Consider the following 15,187-nt stretch of genomic DNA (forward strand, 5'->3'; position numbering starts at 1 on the left):
CAGGCAAGGGCTGCACGGCGGACAGAGAAGGGCCAGCACTCTGCAAGGCGGTGGGCAGCGGTGATGGGTATGCACAGCAACGATGCAGATGTGCTGGCAAGGTTAACGATCAGCGCGAGGTGTTGGTTAGTTGGAGGATGACCGCTGTAAGCTGCAGGTGAGATGAGAGCGTCTGGTTTCGGGGCGGAGGCGAGATTCCAGTTGACAGGAGTTGATAAGAGTTCACAAGCCGATCCACGGCACGCTGGTGATGGCTTTCTGCTGCTATAAGAATAAAAAAAGAATAAGAAGCGTGGTGGGAAGATGGAAGATGGATGTGGATGTCTGATTGTCCAGGCTCGGCGGTTTCCATTGGCGGCGCTCCCCTTGTCGCGCGCGTCTCACGCGTCGCAGCCGGGCCCTTGCGTTATCCCGGCGATCTCTCTCTCTCTCTCTCTCTCTCTCTCTCTCTCCACTTTGCTTCCAGATATTATCTCGACATTCAGTCTTTTTTTTTCTCAATGCTATTTCGTCGAAACGAGACATAGCCTCAGCGCCGGTAGATGCGAAAGACGCGTGAACACGCGTGGACAACCTTCTCTCGGCCAAGAACCATGGGACTGCAGCCAATTCATCCCATGACTATGTCTATCGACTGGAACGTGAAAAAAGACAACTGTCGCGGTGCGTCACTGCTGTGTCATATCTTCGATAAATAGTCATTGGGTAGAATTTGTGCAATTGATGTGGACACTTTGATGTGAAATAAAAAACAACCTTTTGGTTTTTTCGACTGCGACATGACATCATCACTAGCAATTTCAACCGCCATATCAATCAGTATGGTATACCTCGATCGATTAAATCAATCGCCTCGCAAATGCATACAATTACATACACGAGAATTTTTAAGAACTCTCAATGTCCAGGGACAGATATGTGTGGGTGTATAAACTGTGTTTCGAGTGCTGATAATGAGCATTTGGAGCTATCTAAATAGACAATGGACCCTGACGGAAAGGCCCCAAAGGCCAGACATGAGAAATTAACCATGTATGCAGTGATGATTCTTCAGATATAGCACGGCTACGAAAAGTACTTGGCATCACATATTTCGGCATGTTCAAATCTTCCCATCTTTCACCAACTGCCGCAACACAGTAATGGTTCCCTCCACAGCTAGCTTCATCATCTGCTTCTCCTTGTGTAAAAATGCTTCTAGCTCCGTGGAGGAGGCACCGGGATGTCTCCATTCGAATGTGTACGTCATGTACAACTCTCCGTCTGCGCCCTCGCTAACCACATTGGTGATTATGCTTCCATCGGGTTGGACAAAGACGACCCTTGAAGGCTTGTAGGCGGTGACGGTCTCTGTCACTTTGCGATTGTTTTCGACGAAAATAACATCGCGAACGGTGACTGGGTTTCCGCTTGACGGGTCAGTGGTTTCGGAGACCACAGTGGTTGACTTGATGGCCATGGGGACAAATGTCTCCGCAGATCGGATTTTGAGGAGCAAGCCAGCCCAAACTTGATCTCCATTGAGAATTGGGCTGGCTCCAGTCGGGTTGATCGGAGCAGTAAAAGCAATATTGTGTGTAGCCATGCTGTTACGTATTGGTGTGGGTTGGAAATAATCTGCAAGGAGGAATCCCAAACCGGCGATCCCGAGCTATTTAAGTAGTACAATCATTGATTTTCGGCGCAAAATGTCACGCCCGAGCAGCGAGCGATGACAAAGCTCGCGCCTTATGGTTCCGAAGATGTGACTGGGCAACTTTAAATCGTACCCTGGTTCTCGAATGATCTTAAAGTTCTCATGTCAGCTTCGCTCCCTTGCGTAATCAATTGTCGCGAGGTCTTCGAGGGCAAAAGGGTGATTTGATGGAATTCTATCAAGATGTGTTCTATTTAACCGGGATTTAATACCATAGAAAAGCTACTCTACTTTCCAATCTCTAACTTGGCAACTACAACATTGAAGCATTCCTCCGTTCAACGGAGCACACCCAATCATGCAGTCGATTATTCTGTATGGCCACCACACCGGCGCCAACCCTAAAAAGGTGGTCATGGTTCTTGAAGAACTGCAAATCCCATACGAGATCAAACTTCTCGAATTTCCCGAAATGAAACAGCCCGCCTATGAAAAAATCAATCCCAACGGGCGTGTTCCCGCAATTGAGGATCCCAATACTGGGGTCGCTCTATGGGAGTCTGGAGCTATTATTGAATACCTGGTCGACAAATACGACCAGAAGCGGCAGATCAGTTTCGAGCCTGGCACTGCCAATTTCTACCACGCGAAACAATGGCTCCATTTCCAAACATCAGGCCAAGGCCCGTACTTTGGCCAGGCTGTGTGGTTCAAGCGTTTCCACAAAGAACGCGTCCAGACCGCTATCGACCGATACGTCAACGAGATCCGTCGTGTGTCGGGTGTGTTGAACGGATTCCTCGAGGGCCGGAGTTACCTGGTCGATGACAAATGCAGCTATGCAGACTTGGTGTTTGTTTCCTGGTTTGAAATTATTCCGTGGGTTGCAGAGGGCGACATAGATTTGGAGAAGGACTTTCACAATGTTTATCGATGGCTGGAGTCTCTGAAATCTCGTCCTTCAGTCATCGTCGGTCTGGGTGCGAAGTCTGCAGCCCCTAAGAAGCTTTGATTCAATCGTGTACTTAAAATACTTTTGTAGTCCTACGAAATGATCTATAAGTTAGTTCATTCTGGTGCTTTCAGATAACTTTGAATGTTCATTAAGATAGGACAAGTTCGCTTTCGCTCTTTGAAACGCCCTATTCATTATATCCTGTGATTTATCATTTGAACTAGCATTACAAATTGGTCGGTGCTCGGTCTTGATGTCAATCCCGAGGACCCCATCATTATTAATCGTCATTCATTCATAAATAATGCAGAAAATGTGCATGCCTAGATATCTGACTTCACCATCCCATAATTTATATATATACATGTATCTCTAGATAGCCTTTTTTTTCTTTATACCGCCCTGTTTATCGGTTTTTGAAAGTGTGCTCCTTCGTACGGAGAGAACCCCAGGCGAAGTCCCAGCAGCAGAGCAGTTTCAAAAATCACTACGTTCTTGAAGCTTCGACCTCGTCCTCTCGCTATGACGAGCAATAAGAAACTCCACGACAACCTGTCTCGCGTCAAGGCTCCTTCTCCCATTGGAAAGTCAATCTTTGTTGGGCTTCGTTTGACGGATGCATTTTGGCAACTTGCCTTCCTCCATCGTGGACTGGGAACTCGGATTGTCTCCTTTCTCCATGGAACACCTGTACCTGTCATGGATGCAGCCAACGGTCGGTTGAACCCCTACTACCAGCTTCTTGTGATTATGGCGCTCGGAAGTGGCCTCAAGCAAGCCATCCACATGGCACTTATCTCCGAGCAAGAGCTTTCCCCGCAATCGGGTTTTGGAATAGCACTCTTTAATACTCTCTTCAACTCAACCAACATCCTGTTCGCAATTTGGTCTCCCACTTCACAGGCCCCCGGCTCTGATACCTGGTTGGGTGTCCTCTCCTCCCCAGTGGTCGCCGTTGGGGCCACTGCCTACACCATTGGAATTGTGACGGAGCTACTCTCCGAGCTACAGCGACAGAAATTCAAGAAGAACCCTGCCAACAAGGGAAAGCCATACGGCGGCGGTCTCTTTTCCCTTGCGACAAATATCAATTATGGTGCCTACACATTGTGGCGCGGAGCATTTGCCCTGACAAGTGGAGGTTGGGCCTGGGGTCTCTTCACATTTTCTTTCTTCTTTTACGATTTTGCTACTCGCGGAGTGCCAGTTCTCGACCAGTACTGCACCGATAGGGTAATGTTTACATCCTCCACTTTCCTGTAGCGTCGTTATTGAGTGAATGCTAACAATTCTACCTTTTAGTACGGAAAAAATTGGACTGACATCAAATCCCGGGTTCATTACCGCCTATTCCCGTGGGTATACTAGAGACCCCGAAGAGACTGAATGGCAGAAATGCTCGGACTATTTGGGTGCAGTTTGACCGGGAATCAAGATGGAACATGTGCATAGATAGCCGTTCATCCTTCATGAGAAAAGGCACGAAGGTGGTCATAAAACTACATTCTTCTACAATCAACCAAATGATATGCGGTAAAAATATTACCCTTTCCCACTGACATCTATGTATCAGATACCCAGCGCAGTAAGATATGAAGGTGAAGTTGTCCCATTCTACATGGTATCCTCTCCGGGTCAGAATCTGAATGAGAGTTTATATTTTCACAAGGCATTTTAAGCAAAACCGATGGAAATGAAGCGAACATTGAAGCGGCTTTGAGGATTTCTGTGACCGTCAGTTTTTCCTATTCACACCGCAACTCCTATTGTAAAATAATAGAAATATAACTAAATTTTAGAATGTACTATATAGATCGTTGTAACTTTAGTGGAGTACGTAGTAAAATTAAACAGGGAAAAAGCGGGGATGAAAAAGCTTAATGACTAAGACGCCAGGCCCGCATCGCAGCGGGAACGACGCGAAGAAACGCCAACTTGCACCCTCGTTTCCACATGGCTCAAGATACGATCAATACGAATATCCCTCTCTCGCGGGAAGGAGGTTCAACATTGCTCCAACGGAGCTGTTACGATTGTAGTCGCAGAAAGGTGCGGTGTAATAAGGTATTTCCGTGTGAAAACTGCGTGCGGCTTGGTGTTGAGTGTAAGTTTCCACCACCTGGTCGCAAGCTTCGGAAAACACCCAAAACATCATCGAACAAGGCCGAATTGGTTTCCAGATTGAGACTGCTAGAACAGCAAGTCGAGAAACTCGGCAGCAAGGGCATTGCTGAAGATGCCCCAGAACGGGACAATGATGACGGCTCGCCTGTGCGCTCAGGGCTGGTCAAGCACTGTCCGGGCGATGGAGTAAATGAACAGGCGAGAGAGGAGGGAGAAGATGACTTTAAGACGAACAAAGCGACATCTAGTACGCTGGAGGACCAATTCGGACGCCTCGTCGTGGATCGAAATACTGGGACGAGCCGTTATGTGAATCATCAGGTTTTGACGGACCTCGCAGAGCAGGTATATTTCGCCCTTCCATAATATCACAATTGCAGACGTGTAACAGATTTACTAAATTACTTCCCATGGCTGGGATTGGAAGATTAAAGAAGTTCGAGATCTTTTTGATTCGCCTGAATCACCGACATTGTCCGAGGAAGAATATTCCTCGCCAATTTCAGCAGCAGCACACTCGGAAATGTCAAGTCCTTTTATATTTGGCTACCATTCTATAGCCCATTCACTCAGTAATTATCATCCACCGCCTACCATCAGCCATCTACTTTTCAATGTCTTCGAAGAAAATGTGGCACCCATAATTTTGATCATCCATAAGCCAATGCTGAAAGATCTACTCCAGACAGCGAGCACAAACTCCGAGGATTTGGATAAGGAGTCCGAGGCTTTGATATTTTCTATTTATTTCGCTGCAATCAACAGCATGCCACCAGAAGAATGTCTTGCGCAGCTAGGGGCAGACCACACCACCTTGACCAAACAATATCGGTTCGCAGTCGAGCAAGCGCTAGTGCGAGCAGGATTCCTTCATACCCGCAAGCTGGTTGTGTTACAAGCAGCAGTCCTTTTCTTGAGCTGTGCCTGTAATCCTCAAGATGCACACTTTGTCTGGACCATGATCGCTGTGGTGACTCGTCTAGCCTTGAGCCTGGGCCTGCATCGGGACAGCAGTCACTTCGGGTTAGGCCCGCTCGAGACAGAGATGCGACGACGACTGTGGTGGTATATATATCTATTGGATGTACGATCATCCGACTCTCAAGCCACGAGCCCTCAAATTCGGGAAGGAGACTACGATACTCGATTGCCGTTGAATATCAATGACGGCGATTTGTCGCCTGACATGGTCGAGACCCCACCGGAACGAACTGGCTTTACAGAGATGACCTTGACCTTGGTCAGGTGTGAAATCCTCATATTGCATCGTAAATTGATGCAATTCAACAGTGTCGGAGTTGATGCTGACGGACACACCACGATGTTTCAGAAGCGCCTCCGCACGGTAGAAGAGTCCCGGCGGTCCCTTGACGAGCGATATCTCCAATTTTGTGACCTCGAAATCGCGATCCAGTGGGTGACGGCAACACTGGGTCGCATTGCTCTCGCGCGCTCGTGGCTTGTGTCGCATTTCTCGTTCATGAGCATCGAAGGATTCCAATTCAAAGCAGACCTGTGGCCCGACCAATGTAACCTCCTTATTCTCACCGCGATCGAGGTACTTGAATTTGTTTACCTACTCGAAACACACGAAAATACCATGAAATGGTGTTGGCTGTTCCAGGGCTACGTACAGTGGCAGGCGTTTACATTTGTCTTGTCAGAGCTCTGCATGCGCCCAAACTCCCCTTTGTCAGACCGGGCGTGGATGGCCGTGGATCGGGTTTATGAACGATGGAATGGACCGATGGGCAATCGACTTGGGTTGATGATGCGACCGTTGGAGCGTCTTCGAAATCGGGCTGCTGCAATTCGTGAAACTACAGGAACTATACCCGTTGCAAACGACTTGGACTTGGCCGGTGCGGGTCTTACAATCAATCCTATGGAAGAATTGCGTGGAGATTTACTCGATGTCGATACATTTTCATGGACGTGGTGAATATGATCAGGATTGATATAGAACACTATTCTGTGTTTATGTCAGCGGCCCTCCTCGGGGCTCGGGAATTTGCGCCAAGGCCGATGTGGCAAACCCAAATACTAATAGTCGACGGTGACGATCTCATGATATATTTAGTAATTCTAGTAGGCCCACAGCTTAGGCTCGATTAATCATTACGGGGGTCGGCCTATACTTTGACGCCGAAGCTTATTCATTGCTCTCCATAGCTACCCGAGCTTGTATCGGGTTGGTATTTGCCCTTCTTCCCAGTGCTGGGGAAAGGTTATAAACTATACGTCGATGTCCTTCCATCATTTATTTACACAATTTCCCAATCTTCCAAAATTACCACTAAAATATCCGCAATGTCCAAGTTGATCACTGTCTTTGGTGCTACCGGCAACCAGGGTGGCTCCGTCATCGAGGCCATCCTTGCCGATCCTGAGCTTTCCAAGGAGTTCAAGATCCGCGGTATTACTCGCGATACCACCAAGAAGACCGCTCAGGATCTTGCGAAGAAGGGTGTCGAGGTTGCCACGGTAAGATTGAGCTTCTTCCTAAAAAACATACAAAAAAAACTAACTGGGATCTGCATCTTAGGCTAATCTAGACTCCGTCGACTCCCTAACCGCAGCCCTCAAGGGTTCGCACACTGTCTTCCTGGTCACAAACTACTGGGAGACTATGAACCCCGATGTTGAATACTCCCAGGGCAAGAATGTCGCCGATGTTTCCAAGGCCGTGGGCGTTTCTCACCTTATTTTCTCTTCGCTCCACCATGTGAAGGAGCAGACCAACGGACGCCTCGCCAACGTTCCTCACTTTGACAGCAAGGCCAATGTCGAAAAGTATATCCGGGCTTCTGGAGTTGGATGCAGCTTCATTCTTCCTGGATACTACATGAGCAACTTCACCCAGATGCTTACCCGCGCCGCCGATGGATCGTACCGGCTGTTCTATCCTGTTGGTAACGAGGCCAAGTTCCCTCTCTTCGATGCCGCTCAAGATACCGGTAAGATTTACTCTATTAATTTCTGTGGACAACCCAGCTAACTATCACTCTAGGTCTCTTTGTGAAGGTCGCACTGAAGCATGCGGGCCAGTTGAAGAATAAGCAGGTTTTGGCCGCTGCCAAGTACTACACTCCTCAGGAAATTGTGGACATCTTTTCCAAGGTTACGGGCAAGAAGGCTGTCTTTACTAAGGTCAGTCCGGAGCAGTACAAGGCCTCTTTGCCTCCCGCTATTGCTACCGAGTACCTCGAGAACCAGCTTTTCGTGGAGAACCCTGGCTACTACCTGGGCGAATCCCTTGAACCCACCCTAAAGCTCGTTGACTCTCAGCCTACTACCTGGGAGGAGTTTGTTAAAAAGAATGTTTCTGCCTGGGAATAAGTTTCCACTTCATATACCGATTGATACTATATTTATATGCGACAGAAGCCTCAGCGAGGTTTTATCATTTGCTTCACAATGAGTCAAGATTACTAAAATCACACACCTTTTCAATAACCAATGCTTATTTTACACGCTGTTGTAATTCAGTACGTGCATGTGAAGATCAGGAAATACAAATCTGATTGACATTCTTCCATGAACGCCACCAGCTTCTTCGGAGCCAACCGTATTCGTGCAGAACTACCACTATTTGCCTGAAAAGGGGTCACAAGGCGTGCCATGTTAGTGTACACGGCTTTGTTTTCAACAAATACTCGCACTTCCGGGATAGAGATGCTTAGGCGCTAAGGGAGATTTGTGACTGTACTGACGATCTCCCTAATCCTATCAGTCTGCATTCTGCAGAGGATGGCTCTGGAGTAGGAGCTGCTATCATTGTCTCGCCAGTGTTGGAGAGATCCAAAGGAGGTGTCGGAAAATAGTGAACACCACTAGGGTAGCTATCTTGATATTTGGGGGCTGTAGAAGATGGTTTGAACTATTAGTCTATTTCCGATACAATTTCCATGCAAATTACTAGGATACGGTCAGCCGCAGATGACTAGAAATCCTTTTTATTTTACCCCGTCAAGTTGAAAACCAGGCTAAAGCACCCCATGTAGGCTTAATCGCTTATCCATCCCTCCCATTTGCCAAAACCACAAAACCCTAATCTGAGCTACACCCGAACCATCCAAGTATATGCATGAGGTGTAAGAACTATACCGCATTGTTTCTACTCTTCTCCAATAGTAGAACTCGCCTTCGCGCCGCGTCCTGTCAGCCGTCTCGTGTCTGCTGTGACTTTTTACTTTTCCCCTGAACAAACACGAGGTCGAGGCTTGCTCTTGGTGATATCTATGTTGATCATTTATCTCTTCTTCATGTCTCCTTTCAAAACCCACTATCGAAAACCAGCAGTATGGCGAATTCAACCTCAGCGCCAGAATCAACCACCACCGCACCGCCGGATTCGCGCCTTGTCGCGGAACGACTGGATTTCTGGGCGCGACAAGTGATTGGGGAGGTCACAACGTGTGGATATTTCAATGGAGACACCGGTATGATAACCCGGCTCCTCCAGTCTCTCTTGGGGATTGTATACGTTCTAACTAGACCTGGGCTATACAGCTTCTCCGCTCACTTGCGGACTGGAATCTTCCTGTTTGTCTGATACGTCACGAAATATTCACTATTGCGGTATCCCTGTCCTTGCGGTTCCACCTACCGCCTGTTTGGACTCTACAGCGTATGTCACGGCATGTGGCAGAAACTGTCAAGGGGATCTGTCGACAAAAAAATGGTGAGCTTCTTTCTCTCTCCATCAGCATGTACAATACTGACAGAAAACGGTCTCTAGCACAGAGGGCGAAAACACGTACTGCGCAACCATGTACTGGAATTCCCCCTTTGGAACAAATTCTCCCATGTCGGAATTCAACTGCACCACTGCCGTCATGACTTTGACCGTGACATCCGCAGTCGATGTCTCTGTCGCCCTTTCTACCGCTGCGTCTATAGCACCCTCGACTAGCAATGGTGCCTCGATAACATCACATACTTCTGCACCGGCGTCTCCTACCGAAAGCGCAAGCTCGTCTTCTTCCTCAGGACTGAGTCATAACGATATTATATACATTGTGGTTGCGATCGTCGGCTTTGCAATAGTGGTAGGGGTTATTTTTGGAGCAATAAGGAGATGGAGAAAGCCAGTACAAACGCAGCATCCTGGATTTGGTAATGAATACCGATACCCCCTGGATACTAGAACTCATACCTCGGAAAGTACTTGGCCAACATCATACACTCCTACGACAGTATCGACGTTTCCTGGATCAAGAAGTGAGATTTTACCGGATGACTCTGTCAGCCAGGTTCATATTCCAGCGGCACGTCTAACAACATACACACAGCTGTATTCTCACGCGCCTACCGGCTCTGCTGGGCTATAATATCAAGTACAACATCTTGTTTCATTAAAATGGGTCTCAATTAATGGGAGCGGAAATCTGCATGACACGGGATATCCATCCATCTGCCCATGCAATGAGTTTGCGGTCTACTTCAGAAGTACCAGCTCTGACCATCTCATGACGCGCATCATGCAGAACATTCAGTGCATTTGTTCTCCACTCGTCGATCAAGCGAGGATCTACCCGTGGCTGGCGACAATCAATCTCTGTCTCTCTGCCTACCAAGATGGCTCTCCGCATATGAATCCGAGGCACTTCTGTCTCGGGATGGGGCATAAGACGAGCATTATCAAGAGCCAATTGGTTGAAATAAAATGCTTGACGCAACGACGATTTTTTCTCGGACAAAGAATATGCTTTGATGAGTGTTTTGTTCAATTCCACTCTCATCAGGCCGTTGTAGACGAGAAGGAGGCTTGGGATGTCAGAGGAACGACTTTCGAGTAGCTTCGTACGTGCTTGAGAGAAATGCTTTTCTGCATTTGTTAATCTTTCTGCAAGGTCTGGAATTCTGGTTTTGTCGTCCAGAAAGCCTTGGCCGGTATTTATATGGTGGACTGATGATAGAAGAATATTAATACCATCTAGCACATTGGAACTGCTACCAATACTTTCTACATACCGATTTCTAGGTCTTGCCTCGCAGGAACGACTGTCAGTGAGGCTGTAAAATTTGAAGTTGAATTCAAAGAAGTTGCTGAGCTTGGCCTGGACACTGGATTGGAATATTGGGACCCGCTGCGAGAACTTGCCGGGTAATCTCCGGATAAACCATCTGTTACAGGAAGATTATTAGTGTTTTTTGCAAATCTTGTAAAGTCATAAATGAATACCATACCTTTCTTTCTTCTACCATCGGCGCCGTGTATACGAGACGTCGAGATAGAGTGCTGATATCTATTGCCCATGGTCTGGATCATGGCTGCCGTGGTTTCGTGCATGACTTTTGTCGGTGATATTATGTGCAAAAGTTCCTTTGCGTAAGCTGCCGCTGTTGCCGCCGCGTAACCTTGCCAGATATCATCCTTGTGAGTGTCAGAGTAGTCGCAAATTCCTCGAATGACTACGCAAGGGAAGTTGTCCATGAGTCCAGCGGCTTCCATGTCAAAACAGAGAACATCGTGCTGTTGCCGTAGTTTGTCTCGCAGTTTTGCGTCTCGAACAACTCTGTCAGCAGAAGCGATTAATCCGTAGTGCACAGAAAAATTGTCTCCTGGAAGAGCATCTCTTTCTTCTCTCTGCCGTAATTCTCGATCGTCGCACTCTGCCGAGCATGGCAGACCCTGCTGGGCATGAACATAATCTGCATTGTATAAGCGATCATCCTTTACACTCGGTCGTCCATATCGCTTCCTCAATCGCGGATTGTCGGTGACTCGGGACAAGAACCCATTTAGCCGATCCATGCCTTTAAGTTGGTGGTATGTTTCCAACTGCGAGAGGGCAGTCAGCAATAACTTTGGTGGCGAGTTGAGTGAGCGCGTAATCTCAAACTCTTGATCTTGCACCGCTCTTCCAAAGTCGTAGGCAACTACACCTCCATGAAGTTTTTGGGCAGCGCCAACGACTACATCGCCCAGGCGAAGATCGACTGCGTCGTGCGGCGCTCCGCCCGCGATGCCCACCATGAGGCCGAAGCGGATGGACTCGAATGTGTTGAGCATGTCGGCGGCGACACTGGCGGCAGACGCAATCCCGTATTTGCCCTTGGGTAGACAGGCGATTACCACGTTATGGTGCCCGATGCTTCCCAGAGTGTACGCATTGTTGTCGTTTCGCGGCTGTTCTTCTAGAGGTGCGTGTTCCTCGTCGAGCATCGCGCACGCGACGACTGATTCAGTCGGGATAGCGCAAATCAAACCGACTGTGTACTGAAGGGTCTGCATGTTTGCTCTCTAAACGATCATCGCAGGGGTTCCAGATGGCCTCATTCCAATATTTGATTGTTGTATCCAAAGACTAGAAACTTCTCTCTTGGGCAGTCAATCTCTGGCGATGAGCAAGACTCTTTGGTAGAAACGTCGGTCTGCTTAATCGGAGTCGTCATGAAGGTTAGCACGGTGTTCCATTAGCCCCGAGCGAGGCAGAGGAAGCCATCCAATAGCAAGGGCTTGGTAGCGAGCTCACTCATTGTTTCACACGCATAGGGAAAAGGCCTTCAATGAAGGCCGCCACGACAGGATAGACAGCTAAAAGGCTTTCGATTTCGAATAGTGACAATCTTGCGGATACGTTGGAAAAGCAGAACGAGATTCAATGGTGAAGTCATCGGAAGGAAGTAGTAATCTGAGGAAGGAGCGGCACAAGACGACAACTACATTTGCATTCTCGGCATTGAATTAACGCCAATTCTTTTTAGAAAAATGATTTAAAAATGATTTAAATTTTATTTCTAGTTCTAGATTTTTACGTGATATCGCATGTAACATCTTCTAGTAATCAGTTCTTGGCTTTTTATCTCAAATATTCTTTGTTGTTATTCATGGACCGCTTCTGATGTCGTCGAATTAATCTGCCAATATATAAATATTTTGAAATTCAAATGTTCACTTAAGCATACATGTATTAAACTCTTTCTGAAAAGTTCCATGTCTGGTTCCTGGAGTGGACAGTATAAATTATGGCGCTAACCCTATAAGAGTGCGGTAGAAAGATCCGATTCCATGTCGAGAGTACAATTATCAAGCTACTTGGCCCAGTTTTTCTTGAGCATACATACAGACTTCCATCTTTAAAAACTCTTGTTTAGTTTTAAGTTTTTTATGGTGTGCGGCTGAGAGCGGCCCGCAGATTAATCGGAGGGCCGCCGGCAAACCGGTATTGTTTCTCCGGTTGGGCGAAAAACCTTATATACCTTCCCCTGTCTCCTAAAATTGAAGCTCTTGTGTCAGCTGATATTATTGCGCAACTGTATAGAACATCGCATCTACCCTCATGGCAAACGCTAAAGAGAAAAGATGGTTTTTATTCAACGTTTCTGAGGAGCAGCGGCAACTCCAGCGCCAAGTTTGCTCCCAGTACGCTGCTATCGGACACTGGACCTCAATAGCGCCAGTTTTGGCAGTTCTACTGCTCATATTTCTTCAGCACATTTACCACCTGAGGCAAGGTTCCCACATTGTACAAATCAGCAACAAAGGCACCAAGAGCTCCGCGCCGTCAGTAGAAACCCCGCAAAATAATAGAAATAGGGTCACCCGCAGCGCAGTTGCTACCTTGTGGCAAAAGCTATGTTGGTGGATGGGAGATGAGATTTATCTGTTCGGCAAAAGTCTTGGAAAACGAGACGAGTGGATTTTGGGAGTGATTTGGTTTTCCTGGTTGATGCTACTTTGTGTGGTGGGCAAGAGCGATGGTAGGTTTATCCTTCTCAATTGGGCTCTTTCGAGGGTTTTCTAAGGCTACCTGATTCCTTCGTGTATACTACCTTTTGCTATTTTTCATCGCCTTTTATCGTCTCATCAGCTGACAACTGATGTCAGAACCATTCCAGCTCTCACGGCTGCGCCAAGACATATTAGATATCCCAAAGAAACACTTCCTGGCTTTTCCCGACAACGAGGCTTTACATCTTGCCAATAGATTCGGCATGGTAGCCGCCTCACAGATGCCTATATTGGCCTTGTTGAGGTCCAATATTGGTTGTTTGCCGTGGTGTTTTTGGTGGCCTCGATTGCAACCCCATCGATATTATAGTTTTTTGACTATTGCTACTTGCACATTGTACATTGTTCACATTCTTGTTACAATGTCGCGGTTTCAGTTTGAGCGGTTACTAGATGTCTTGAGAATACCTTTATGGGGTTTGTTCTTCATATACCTTGGCGTTGTGTGCACTTACAGTCTATTACGCCGCCGCAAGAGCCGCCTAATGGACTGGACTGGACTAGTTGTACGAATTTCACTCGTCCTCCTGATGGTGTATCACGCACCTGCTCTAAGAATATACTTCTGGGAGACTCTCCTGATCTCTATCATTGCTACGGGAGCTAAAACGGAAATACGGGTTACTCGCTCTGAATCGTTCGTGACGACCCCGCCGCCTGAAACTCAGGCATCTCAGGATGCTCTGCACGAGCAGTTCGTCTGGCTAAAGCGATACTATGATGTTGCCGGTGTCAAGTCCGATTCGAGCGAGCTCGATAGCGAAAACAACGGTTCAATAGAGACGCCATATACTTTGAGATTGACAATCCAAACGAGATGGGCCGTATTCGCCGCTTTTTCAAGGTTCTTTTCCGTATCATTGTCAACTATGGGAGTTGCGTCTGGTCCCCTTGTCCTGAATAAAGATGAAATACTTGTTGCGCAATTTGCTGCAAAACGTGCGGCACCTCGAAATGAAATACTGTCAGTGTCGTTCGAAGGAAAATATAACATCACATCGGGCCTGCTACATGTAATTGCTAGATATCAGACAACCCGGATACTTCTCATTGGTGGTGGACCGGCAGGTTACCTCGCGTACCCAGTGTACCACGACATATGTCGACACAACCCATCTGCTAATATTCAACTTCTCTGGGTGAATATACCCCAGACTGATGATGGGCTTGCGCAGAATTCTGTATTACCATTTGAACCAATGCAGATGAGACAAGAAGAAATCAGCCTTTACGCTGTATTAACTCTAGCCAATGATGACTGCGATTCTCATCTAAAGAAAACTATTGACGATACCTTGCAACAAAGCCTTGACGAAGACCTAATGGTGTTGGTATTAGGACCCGAGCAATTAACGAAAGAGACAAGAACGTATCTTAGACCATGGGCTATGAGAGGGCACAAAATTCACCTACTACATCATACTTTCAAGCTTGGGGCTCTCAAGTTTGGAGAGGTGTAATGCAAAACTCGATGCTCTATAATATCGCATTTAACGGCTGGGTTAAGACTTTGACTTGAAAATTATTCATATTCAATTACTCATGATCCTAACACAATCCTCTTAATCAAATAAAAAATGATTGTTTAGATTGGCCATATGTACTATTTAAGAATAATAATCATGCCTTTAGCAATTCAACATTGACCAGGACATTGGAATGTTCTAGATGTCTAGTCTCCTCGTTCCTGAGCTTCTAGATACCACTTGCAGTCAACTGCATGCATGCATGC

At 47.0% G+C, this 15,187-nt stretch overlaps 7 protein-coding genes across 7 annotated transcripts; 5 read left to right on the top strand and 2 right to left on the bottom strand.

The window, feature by feature from the left end:
- Positions 1–1,102: 1,102 nt before the first annotated feature.
- Positions 1,103–1,585, bottom strand: TRUGW13939_04226 (uncharacterized protein; the record flags this gene model as incomplete). Its single annotated transcript, XM_035487403.1, has 1 exon — positions 1,103–1,585. The coding sequence occupies one exon, from the start codon at positions 1,583–1,585 to the stop codon at positions 1,103–1,105; it is 483 nt and encodes a 160-aa protein (XP_035343296.1).
- A 409-nt stretch (positions 1,586–1,994) lies between these two features.
- On the top strand, positions 1,995–2,648 carry TRUGW13939_04227 (uncharacterized protein; the record flags this gene model as incomplete). Its single annotated transcript, XM_035487404.1, has 1 exon — positions 1,995–2,648. One exon carries the CDS (start codon positions 1,995–1,997, stop codon positions 2,646–2,648), a length of 654 nt encoding a protein of 217 aa, XP_035343297.1.
- Positions 2,649–4,544: 1,896 nt separating this feature from the next.
- TRUGW13939_04228 (uncharacterized protein) lies at positions 4,545–6,657 on the top strand (the record flags this gene model as incomplete). Its single annotated transcript, XM_035487405.1, has 2 exons — positions 4,545–5,060; positions 5,143–6,657. 2 exons carry the CDS (start codon positions 4,545–4,547, stop codon positions 6,655–6,657), a joined length of 2,031 nt encoding a protein of 676 aa, XP_035343298.1.
- Positions 6,658–7,025: 368 nt separating this feature from the next.
- TRUGW13939_04229 (uncharacterized protein) lies at positions 7,026–8,054 on the top strand (the record flags this gene model as incomplete). Its single annotated transcript, XM_035487406.1, has 3 exons — positions 7,026–7,199; positions 7,261–7,672; positions 7,726–8,054. The coding sequence occupies 3 exons, from the start codon at positions 7,026–7,028 to the stop codon at positions 8,052–8,054; spliced, it is 915 nt and encodes a 304-aa protein (XP_035343299.1).
- Positions 8,055–9,018: 964 nt separating this feature from the next.
- Positions 9,019–10,048, top strand: TRUGW13939_04230 (uncharacterized protein; the record flags this gene model as incomplete). The annotated part of the gene is made up of 3 exons (XM_035487407.1): positions 9,019–9,157; positions 9,213–9,399; positions 9,457–10,048. The coding sequence occupies 3 exons, from the start codon at positions 9,019–9,021 to the stop codon at positions 10,046–10,048; spliced, it is 918 nt and encodes a 305-aa protein (XP_035343300.1).
- Positions 10,049–10,084: 36 nt separating this feature from the next.
- Positions 10,085–11,955, bottom strand: TRUGW13939_04231 (uncharacterized protein; the record flags this gene model as incomplete). The annotated part of the gene is made up of 3 exons (XM_035487408.1): positions 10,085–10,626; positions 10,692–10,844; positions 10,908–11,955. The coding sequence occupies 3 exons, from the start codon at positions 11,953–11,955 to the stop codon at positions 10,085–10,087; spliced, it is 1,743 nt and encodes a 580-aa protein (XP_035343301.1).
- A 1,048-nt stretch (positions 11,956–13,003) lies between these two features.
- TRUGW13939_04232 (uncharacterized protein) lies at positions 13,004–14,915 on the top strand (the record flags this gene model as incomplete). The annotated part of the gene is made up of 2 exons (XM_035487409.1): positions 13,004–13,424; positions 13,552–14,915. 2 exons carry the CDS (start codon positions 13,004–13,006, stop codon positions 14,913–14,915), a joined length of 1,785 nt encoding a protein of 594 aa, XP_035343302.1.
- Between the last annotated feature and the right edge of the window lie 272 nt (positions 14,916–15,187).

The sequence above is a fragment of the Talaromyces rugulosus genome, chromosome II, assembly GCF_013368755.1.
Source record: "Talaromyces rugulosus chromosome II, complete sequence".
Classification (NCBI taxonomy): Eukaryota; Fungi; Ascomycota; class Eurotiomycetes; order Eurotiales; family Trichocomaceae; genus Talaromyces; species Talaromyces rugulosus.